This window comes from Colletotrichum orchidophilum (assembly GCF_001831195.1).
Source record: "Colletotrichum orchidophilum strain IMI 309357 chromosome Unknown Scaffold_65.1, whole genome shotgun sequence".
Taxonomy (NCBI): domain Eukaryota; kingdom Fungi; phylum Ascomycota; class Sordariomycetes; order Glomerellales; family Glomerellaceae; genus Colletotrichum; species Colletotrichum orchidophilum.
Window position 1 is genome coordinate 1 of NW_019173021.1, and position 8,446 is coordinate 8,446.

The window sequence follows — 8,446 nt, forward strand, 5'->3', positions numbered from 1 at the left end:
CCCCCCCCCCCAATGACCAAGAGTGATCTAAACATGTGACCCAGATGTGGGCATGCGAAAAGTGTACAGTGATATATACAAAAATGGTTGTAAATGTTCAAGGAGAAGAAAAACAAAACGCCGTAGATCTTAATGTGTCGTATCCTGTATGTTGATTTGATCATGACTCGACCAGTGTGCTCCCGAGGTATCATATCCCGTAAATGCTAAACCATTCGTTAAAAAATTCTGCCATCGACCAGCTTAGGCGGAACGGAAGCGAAGGGAGCGCTGGCGGAGAGCACGCTTGCGGCCATTTCGGGTCACAACCATGCTGAGGTCGGAGCTGATGCCAGTAGTGCAAGAGGTGCCGCCGGCAAGGGCCTGGACAGCCGACCAAGTACCGCTGGCGCAGCGCTGGAAGGAGCTGCCTCCGACACAGTTCCAAGCACCCTCATCAGTGCAGGCGGCGCCGACAGTCTGGACACCGGCGCCGGCGGTAGGAGTCCCAGTGCCGTTGCCGCTGCCAGTACCAGACGAAGGGGCGGCGGGGGGAGCGGCGGGGGGAGCGGCGGAAGGGGCAGCGCTGGGAGTGACCGCAGGTGCATTGGGAGCAGAGGCCGAGGCAGTGGGAGTGGCAGAGGCGCCACCGTTGGCGGGAACAGTGATAAAAACACCGCCCGGTAGGGAGGCGTTGCCGGTCGGCTTCGAGGCAGAGGGCTGGGGTGAGGCCGGGGTAGAGGTGGGAGCAGAGCTGGGGGCGGGAGAGCCGCCGCCGGAACCACCACCAGCCTTGAGCGCATTGCACGCGGCGTTGTCCGGGAGCTCAGTAAGTTTGCCGGAAGCGAAAATATCAACAGATGAGCCGGGGTTGGGGAACTTGAGGTCGGTGCTGTCGGTGACCTTGCAATCGTTGATGTTGGCAACGAGCATGTTGGGAAGGGCCTCGTAGGCAGCTTGAGAGCCAGCAGATCCGGTAATGGTAACGGGTCCGCAGTTCATGTACATCTCGCGGTTGCCAATCTTGTTGAACCAAGTCCAAGCGATAGTACCATTGCCCGCAGGAATGTCTGAAGGGATGGTGAAGTCGTAAGTGTCCTTCCCTTGCTGGTTGGCATTGTCGCCGAGGTTGCCTGCAGTGTTCTTGGCTGGACAGCCTCCCTCAATTGACTTGATAACCTTCCAGACGCTGTTCTTGTTTGGCTTAGCGTCGTAGGTGATAGAAACCTGGCAAGATCCACCGCCGTGGACGGCAGAACCGATGAAAGCCAGCTCGCCCTTAGCACCCTGGGCATAGACGTTCGAGGCACCGGCGGCGTTGTAGCTGCTAGCCTTGCAAGGAAAGTTGCTGCCGTCGCCCAGCAAAGGGCTGTTGTCGAGGTTGGCGGCGTCGTAGGGGACGGGCGAGCTCATCTTCATGTGGGCACTGGCGAGGGTGGCCAGGCCGAAGGTGATGATGGCGTTGGTGAACATTTTGAGTAATGCGAGTGGTGAAGTTAAGAATCTAAAACGTTCCAGACGTAAGAATCTCGGTATCGGGTGACTGTCGTTGTGACTGTGAGCTGAAAAGTGTGGTTTCCGAAGGATGAGTACCTTTATAAAGCATGTTAGTCCTCGACTCAACCTGGGCATTACACAAGATCTAGGATCTTCGACAGCGCGTCGGTTCTCCAACAGGCCCGACTCGAAGCAACCAGCCACGGCCGTGATAGTCTCGATGTGACGGGTCAATCGATCCTCTCAAGAATGGCATTGTTTGTGACACAGCGCGGGCCGCGATGCCGGACAAAGCCATCACATCGGGCCAAGGATGGCCAAGACCGCGTGCCGTCCCTTTGAAGAGAATACCCCAGCATTCCAGGTACTTACAATGTCTTCTCGCTTTGTCTGCTAGGAAGCTTGGACGATGCGGGATGTTTCAACAAAAAGTGTTGGAGTGAAGGTTGCGAATCGGAGGTTTATCGAAGGGTCTCGAAGTTTCGGTTTCGTTTGTGTTCGTTTGTTCCGGAAAGGATGGTATTTGCACCAGGCGAGTTGGATATGTTGATGGAAGTTGTGAAAAGAATAAGGACTAGCCTTGTTGAATGAGAAGTGAGAGAAGGTGAGATGTCGAAACGACAAAGTCTTTCCAAGCCCAAAGAATGCGAGAAGACTTGATGGTCCGAGAGGATGAGGAGTAGTAGAAAGCGATTGTGAGGTCGGACAAGGCCAGGTCTTATAAGACCGGAAACAGACCAAAAGGGATGGTGGGCTAAAAGAGTAGTGACGGTGACTGACAGGGCCCCACGGACAGAATATGCCGGGCTTAGAGAGTGACCAAAGTGACTAGGGAATGGATACGGAGAGAAGAGGCAAAAAAGCAACGAGCGCGGCTGCAGCAGAGAACGGCGGTAATCCTTGAAGGACTGGAGAACGATGGACTGGAGGTCGGACCGGAGGATGAGTAGCTGAACAAGATCGGTCCACTTGGGACGGGAAAGACATGGCGTTCTTTTTAGACAGGCGTTGGGCAAATGGGCCAGTCAAGACCAGACATGGGCATCAGATCAAGGGGATTCGAAGCATGGTGGATCGACCGAGTGGTACAGGGGCAGGCCGTTGAAGAAGGAGAGGAATGGCTTTGAGGCTATGATAGGCCGGAGACATGCCCCTCGGCTTGTTTCGACGTGGCTCAAAAAGACCGGACTAAACATTCTTGTGAGTGTGCAGGGGTGGGAGAAGAGAGGGGGGGAAATAGTAGGTTAGAGGGTGATCGGATGTGGGCGCCATCTGGAGCTCGAGCTGCGGCTGTCGTCTGCCTGTCGACTTTGACCCATGGTCTCGCGGCAGAGACCAAGACGGTAAGACCATGCCATGTTCCTGGGAAAGACAGATGGTGGTCGACGTGGGTGGGACATGGAGGGACGGGGACCTTGCAGCAAGGCGCGCCATGTCGCGTTGCGGGTTACGCTGCGCTCTTTTCGCGCGGCGGATGCCCCTGACTAGACTTGTCTAGGGAGAAGCCAAGGACAGCCAAAGGCGGGGGAGGAAGGAGGGCTGTCCTGCGGTGCATCTGTGGACCAGAGTCGAAGTGGTGTAGACTATAGGGGAGGAATTGGTGAGGAGTTTTTCGAGCTGTCGTTGCTGGCGAGGATCGAATGGCTGGGACGAGGTAGAAAGAGAGACAAGTGACACCGAGGAGAGTGCGCTAGTGGAGGGTAGGTCCGGGATTGGCGACAGGGAGCAGGGAGCAACGACGCAGGGAGCATGGGTACATGTTGTGGATTCTAGATTCCAATGACCCACCGGACAACGCAGTACGTACCCTTACCACTCCCGTCTAGAGACGACGCCCTATTGGGTGCTCGGCACCCGCTAACGGAGCTTGAGAGCACGTTCCTTGCTTCTTTGGGTACGTAGTCTTTCGGTACCTACCTAAAGGTTCCTCAGTAGAAACGTACCTTTTATACACTAAAGTACGTGCCTCACTTGGGGAAGGACGGCGGGACGGTGGTAGGCACGGGAATACCTAGGGAGGATCGCATAGGTGCAACCACATGTTTGCATCTAGTGCCTAGATGGCAACCCTCGAGTTACTCTAGAAGAGCGGTAGGAACACTGAAGCGCTTGAGGTGCAGCTTTCAAGACAGGAGATGCACCAGAAAACGGCGGAGGCTACTGCAAGGCACCATCTGTGAGATGATCACAGCATGCAGTAGCAGCAAAGTGTTCCTAGTGACAAGAGTCACAAACAGGCACCTCTGCCACTCCAAGATAGGTGTCAGCCATACCACACCCAATCCTCTGGTATTCTTGGTTCACGTCCTATTCTTGTTACTAAATGCATTCATCCAGACTATCTTAGTCTGCTTGAATGTAGAGTAGAAGGGGCGCGTGGCGATGCAAGTCAGTCATCCCGTCCGGTATGCACCTTACCTTGGACGATTAAAGAGGCGAGTTGCCTTCGCCTCGCCAAGCCCCAAGGATTAGTCTAGTATACCTGGGCGGGAAGTTGTTCTTCAACAGACTTTCCCTGGTACGCAAACAGACAGCGCGGCACGGTAGCGCGGCTGTTTGCTGACTGACGGCACACGATCCAGCTCGACCGTATTATGCACTGACTAGGCTGAAAGTCAAGATCGTCAGAAACTCGGAAGGCGACGCAGTCCAGTTCATTCCAGGCTTTTCCGAAGTCGTCTCCCTTTCTTTTTCGAGACAACGGGCGGCCTCCAATCAGGACATGTCAAACCTTGGGTTCGGAGACTTGGAGTGGTGATCCATCGGCCGTCTTTTGCGGCCCTCGCTGGCCCAAGGCCTCGGTGGCGGCCACTCAGATCCCTCGCATACCCTCACGACGGGTATACGTCACGGTGTGGTGTAACCCTGCCTGATCGCATTGGCTACGCCGCTCTCCAGGAGTCCAGCCTGCACCTGCAGGGCCTCTTTTTCGGACGCTCACCTCGTGAGTCCAGTGCCAGAGCCTTGGTGTGGCAGAGAACTAGGTAGTCCTTCCCCCCCTGTCGTCGATTCTAAGTGTAGGGGTGAGAGCGCAGTCATTCCTGATGAAGACTAACGCGAAAGAGGGACGGGCAAGGGGGCTTCAAGACCAAGACCTGCAACGACTGGGGACTGGACTTCCATGGTGTCGCCGCCGTTGTCGCGCAGCGAGCCTCTCCCGCACACCTAGCCCAATGAGCTTGGTGCACACACGACGCGGGTGACGGGAGACATGGAGGACGTGATAAAGAGAGGAAGAGAAATAGCAGGATCAGGGATCGGAGAGGTGGTCGGAAAGGAAAAGGCAAGTAAAAAAAAAAAAAAAAAAACACTGAGGGGCGAGGGGGGGGGGGGGGGGGGGACCCCGGGGGGGGGGGGGGGGGGGGGGGGGGGGGGGGGAGGGGGGGGGGGGGGGGAAAAAAAAAAGAAAAAAAAAAAAAAAAAAAAAAAAAAAGTCCACAGTGACAGGGGGTTCCGCTGAACCACGGCTTTCGGCAAGGGCTCGTGAGCAAGGGGGTACATGAGGACAAGAAAGGGGCAGATGATATCCAAAATCTGGTTCGACGATGGAGCTGGTTCCGCGATTTCCATGTCATTCCTTTTTGCAGAGACTATGGATAGACGAGGGGCATCGACCACTGGCCAACACCTGAACTTCTGGGCCCGACTATCGTCAAGTCCACCCGTTTGTCAAAATGTCTTACTCTATACCAAGGTAAAGAAGAACTAAAAAAGACCAGGACCTGGCATGCCAGGGGAAAGCGAGACATGCAACGGGGCATCTCGGGGCACACCTGGTTGCGAATTCAGCTCACCTTCACACCGAGAGACACACCTCCACATCTAGTGCACTGAGTGAGGGAGCAATGCGCGGAATGCAGTGTATCAGTCAGGCCCCATCCCTCCATCTATTGTGCGCATTGTCGCCTCGACAAGCTAAAAGCCAAGACCCGATATGAATAGAGTCGCGTTGATCGACAAGATTCTCCCGAGTCAGTGATGGATGATCCCCGTTGAAGGAAAAAAATTAGAGACTCGTGGGACTCAGCACGTAAATTGAGAGCGCTGAATTGCAATTCATTGGATGGTCCCGACTTAATCTGCTCCGTCTCGACCTCGGTATGACTTTCCGGCCCCGGCCCTTGGCGGCAAGGCGTATTTAGAGTGCACGTTTTGACTTGTGGATAATAATGGGAAAGCATAATCTATCTTGGTACAGTGTAGAGGGAGAAATTAAAAAGGCATGTGGGAGGGAGCACCGCTGTAAAATCTGCGCAACCGTTTATTGCGGCTGTTCTACCTTGCTGCCCACCGCAAGTCTTAACACGTCATAAGTTGTTCCCCGGTGATGCCGTGGTGGCGGTGTACCTTGTCTCCCATCATTGGCCTGATAGTGGAGACTGTATCCGTATCCGTACACGCGTATCCGAAAGGTAAGGTACCTTAGACCACCTAAGACATGGAGACAGATTCATTCGTGCATACCGGTTGTGGCGGTCCAGTTGCTTAAACAATCAACGGCCCGGGAGTCTCCTCACCGATGACAGGAAAATAAGGAACGGTGAGCGACTCACGACAGCCACTCGTTTTCACTCTCCTTTCCACACTTGCTTCTTCTTCTCCTGTCTCTCTCTAGTGCATCCGTACATCCCAGTGCCGAGACCTCCCATGTTGACATGCAAAGTACAGGCCGAAATCCCCTGACATTGCGACCTGCCCATCTGGTTGTTCCCCGCTAAATCGGATAGTAGGCGGGGGCAGGCGAGCAGATCCTCCTGCGCAAGTGCAAGGTTGGGAAAAAACGATGTTGGCAATGGCAGGGGGATGTTTTCTCGCTTCTGAAGTTCTGTGCATTTTTTGGATCAGGGGTTCACGTACCCCCGGGCTGGGAGTCCTCTTCCTGTCCACACATCTGAGGCCTTTTCCGCTCTCTCGTTAATCGTGTCCACTTCGCCCGAAGAAGGCCAATTGTGTACTCCTCCCCCGTCGTACTCTGGGACACCATATCCGTAGTCTCTGGATAACTGGTAGGCTAATCGGTCGTCACACATGCTACGTTGTAGTGGACGCAGGGTGTCGTCGTAGGGGGGTTTCCTCCAAAATGTCTAGGGAGGAGACGAGACATGCTGGAGCGCAAGAGCCCCCCCAACCAACCCCAACCCTAAACCCCTGCGCAGAAGCGAGGATGTGAAACGAAGCCAGTTTCACGACCCCGCGTTCGCCTCTTCTCCTTTCGGACATTTGAACCTATGCCTGCGAACCGCTGACAGCGAATCAATGCGATATTAACACCCATCTGTTAATGGGAACAATTGTGCGGTATCATACTGAAATGGTTCCTGCGGCCTTGAATCTTTCCAAGCTAAGCTTTTTTAAACGTTTGTTTCTTCAGACCAGTCAGTCAGTCAGTGACTTCACAGGCCATCGCGGACCGCGGGAAGCGGGTTGGTATCGCATGGCATCTGCAATCCAGTCTTGGCACGCCGGGGCCAGTCGTTTCTCCATTGTCCATCGAGAAACGTCGTCAGAACGACCATCCCCCTAATCCATCGCGTTTGGGGTAAGCGCTCTGGGAAACGAACCGCGTCGTTCGTTAGCTGGTCACCTGTCACGGCCTGTCAGCCTAAGGTGGCTTCACCCTCGGGTTGCTCTGACGTTGGCCAGTCCTTTGACAGCAACGGGACGACGACGACCAAGTATCGCGCGCCGAAGCTGTCAGGCCTAAGCATCTCATGCTCTCCCCTTAGCTGCCCTTCCTGAGACCATCTACGCAGCCCGTCGTTCGGCTGTCACTCTGGCACGTTCATGGTTCCTCAAGCGGAAGCCCCAGAGCCCAAAGCGACCACAGTCCATCAACCTGAACCCTGCAGGTTCTACTCTGTACACTGCAATAGTAGTTGTACGTATCGGATACGTAGGTACTCGTGTCCCGGCCTTTGCCCGACCACAGTGGGACATTTCACCGGCTGGTGTCCACTGTCACGTTGCTGATCGCCACCCCGTGGTCCACCGTCCAATTCCCGGATGGTGGTGGCCCGAAATCCACGGCCGAGTGGATTCGACAGGGAACGCTCGCGAGAAAGACAAGAGACTCGTTCACGAGAGAGGGGAGGGTGTCACTGAGAGAAACAGAAGACGGATACGGATATCTCGGTCGGTTTGTTGCGCGCGGCGCAGTACGTAATTCTTTGTCCATGCGTCGACGCATCCTCATCTATCATCTACACAGTAGCTCTGGCCCTCTCGAGTCTGGTACGCTATTGCCCCAGGTTGGGGGTTCCGTCGTCTGATGATTTGGACAAAATTCCTCCTTCATCTTGGCTCATCCACGTCCGTGTTGCTGCCTCCCCTGAACATCGCAGCCAGTTGGGCATTGAGTAGAAAGAGCCCAGCCTCGACCAGCGCCGTCTGGACAGACGATCCGAGTACGGGAGGGGGAGGGAGCCAGGGCCCACGGGAGCTGAGAAGGCAGTCAGCGCTGGGAGGCCCGTCTTCTCTCAACTTCTCCTTCATGTTCGGACGATCTGGTTGAACCGTGTCTCGTACTTGTGACACTGATCGCCCGCCAGCGCACACAGCCTGGTGCTGTACCGGTTACGAAATGGCACCTACTCCCACGCACGCATGAATTCCCCGACATGGCCTTTACCACCTGACGGCCCCTTGCCAATACCATATCACTCCCGTGCTGCTTTGGGCAGTCGAGCGGCCATCAGCTTCAGTCATGGGCAACGGCACATTTCAGTCTCTGGAGGGGGGATCCCTGGCGAACACCATTTCGAGTGCCGCCTCGGCATGAAGATCGCCTCTGAGCCACATCTTCACGAGGAGATCCGAATAGTTCCCAGGTAACGCCACCGCGGTCAGCCACCCCTGTACGGTGCCACTTTGCGAGCAACGGCTTGTGGCGTTGTGTGGCTCCCCTGTCTGCCGGAGCCATAGATCTCTCGTAGAACATGGCCCCTGTGGCTCGTACCTCGTGCTTCCCGAA

General features: G+C 55.3%; 3 protein-coding genes across 3 annotated transcripts; all 3 read right to left on the minus strand.

Moving 5' to 3' along the window:
* Positions 1-243: 243 nt before the first annotated feature.
* Positions 244-1,452, minus strand: CORC01_07878 (endoglucanase; the record flags this gene model as incomplete). The annotated part of the gene is made up of 1 exon (XM_022619513.1): positions 244-1,452. One exon carries the CDS (start codon positions 1,450-1,452, stop codon positions 244-246), a length of 1,209 nt encoding a protein of 402 aa, XP_022473888.1.
* Positions 1,453-2,304: 852 nt separating this feature from the next.
* Positions 2,305-2,463, minus strand: CORC01_07879 (uncharacterized protein; the record flags this gene model as incomplete). The annotated part of the gene is made up of 1 exon (XM_022619514.1): positions 2,305-2,463. One exon carries the CDS (start codon positions 2,461-2,463, stop codon positions 2,305-2,307), a length of 159 nt encoding a protein of 52 aa, XP_022473889.1.
* A 5,304-nt stretch (positions 2,464-7,767) lies between these two features.
* On the minus strand, positions 7,768-7,968 carry CORC01_07880 (uncharacterized protein; the record flags this gene model as incomplete). The annotated part of the gene is made up of 1 exon (XM_022619515.1): positions 7,768-7,968. The coding sequence occupies one exon, from the start codon at positions 7,966-7,968 to the stop codon at positions 7,768-7,770; it is 201 nt and encodes a 66-aa protein (XP_022473890.1).
* Between the last annotated feature and the right edge of the window lie 478 nt (positions 7,969-8,446).